The 1323-nt window shown below is 56.6% G+C and overlaps 1 protein-coding gene across 1 annotated transcript in view; it reads left to right on the top strand.

Moving 5' to 3' along the window:
• The first annotated feature begins 117 nt into the window (after positions 1-117).
• The window catches only part of UBN1 (ubinuclein 1), a 27977-nt gene continuing 26771 nt past the window's right edge, over positions 118-1323 (top strand). The window contains 1 exon segment of the mRNA XM_031060481.1: positions 118-641. Within this exon segment, the coding sequence (XP_030916341.1) occupies positions 402-641 (240 nt within the window). The 5' untranslated portion in view covers positions 118-401.

The following is a 1323-nucleotide window of genomic DNA, read 5'->3' as shown; positions in this document are numbered from 1 at the left end:
GCCTGGCCCGGTGTTCGTGCCCAGGGCTCCCGGGCCGCGTCAGAGCGACTCTGGCGGGCTCGTTTTGTTGCCCGCAGCTGGATTTCCTTCAGCCCTTACCCATGGAGCGGTGTGGTGTGAGGAGAGAGCGCTGCGATGGAGCTGGAGGGATAGCGAGGAACTCCCAGTGCTGGAGGGAAGACTGCTACAAGGCTTGACTTCTTTCTTTCTCTCCTTTTTCTCTCTAATGATTGCAGCAAGCGGCCCTTTGTCACTTCCCGGGAAAACTCCAAAAGCAAAGCCGTCGTTCCGCTGCCAGCATCCTCCTTTACCCGCGGTGAAACCCAGCAGTGCAGCCCCACAGACCTTTCCTAATGCCGTGGGGACGATGCCGTGAGGCCTGGTAAGGCTCGGCCATAGCCATGACAGAGCCGCACCGGGTGTCGTTCACCACTCTGCACGGGCCCCTGAGCAGCAGCTTCCTCAAGAGGTCTCGGAAGGACGAGGCAGAGCAGCCCCCGGAGGCGGAGCCGGCGGCCACGGCCGTGCGCATCACTCTGACCCTCTTCGAGCCCGACCACAAACGCTGCCCCGAGTTCTTCTACCCCGATCTCCTCAAGAGCTGTCGGGGGAAAGTAAAAGGGAGTTCTTCAGGTGACAAGGTGAGTGTCCCTGGGGGATCTGTGCTGGAGCTGAATGTCTCAAGGGCTGTCTCAGCGTGGCTGTTGTGAGAGCTGGGTCTGTGGTTGCTGTGAGTGCTGCGAGGGGGGAGGAGGATGAATGAACATCCTGCAGGCAGGAGGACTGCCCCACAGGCTGGGTGCTTGTTGTCAGGCCGTGCTGGGGCACTCCTTTGCCCTGCTGGAGTTTGGTGTTGGGAGGGTGTTGTGCTGTGGCAGGTGTGGGATGTGATGCTCCTTCAGTGGATCTAAAGTGAGTTTTGGTACCTGGGTGGCTGGCAGTGATAAGGAGCTGTTTTCCAAAGAGCACCGAAGGAGACATGAATGAAAACTCCTGTAGCATCTAAAGTGTGAGTTAGGAGTGTTTGTCTATGAAAAGAAACTTACTGGGTTCTGTTCCTTTTACTCTTTGCCTTCAGGACTGTTAGTAGTCAGTTGATATTTTATGCCATTTAATTTTTGGGCGATTTTTTTTGAGGGTTGTGAGAAACAGAGGCAGGTACAAAACGAGCTGGGAGAGCACCCAAACCACAGGGACATTCTCAGAATCCCAGCAGAGTTCAGCTTGGAAAGGGCCTTAAAGCTCATCCCATCCCACCCCTGCCATGGTAGGGACACCTCCCACTGTCCCAGGGTGCTCCAAGCCCCATCCAGCCTGGCCTTG

This window comes from Geospiza fortis, unplaced genomic scaffold (genome assembly GCF_000277835.1).
Source record: "Geospiza fortis unplaced genomic scaffold, GeoFor_1.0 scaffold114, whole genome shotgun sequence".
Classification (NCBI taxonomy): domain Eukaryota; kingdom Metazoa; phylum Chordata; class Aves; order Passeriformes; family Thraupidae; genus Geospiza; species Geospiza fortis.
This window is presented reverse-complemented; position numbering and strand designations above follow the sequence as displayed.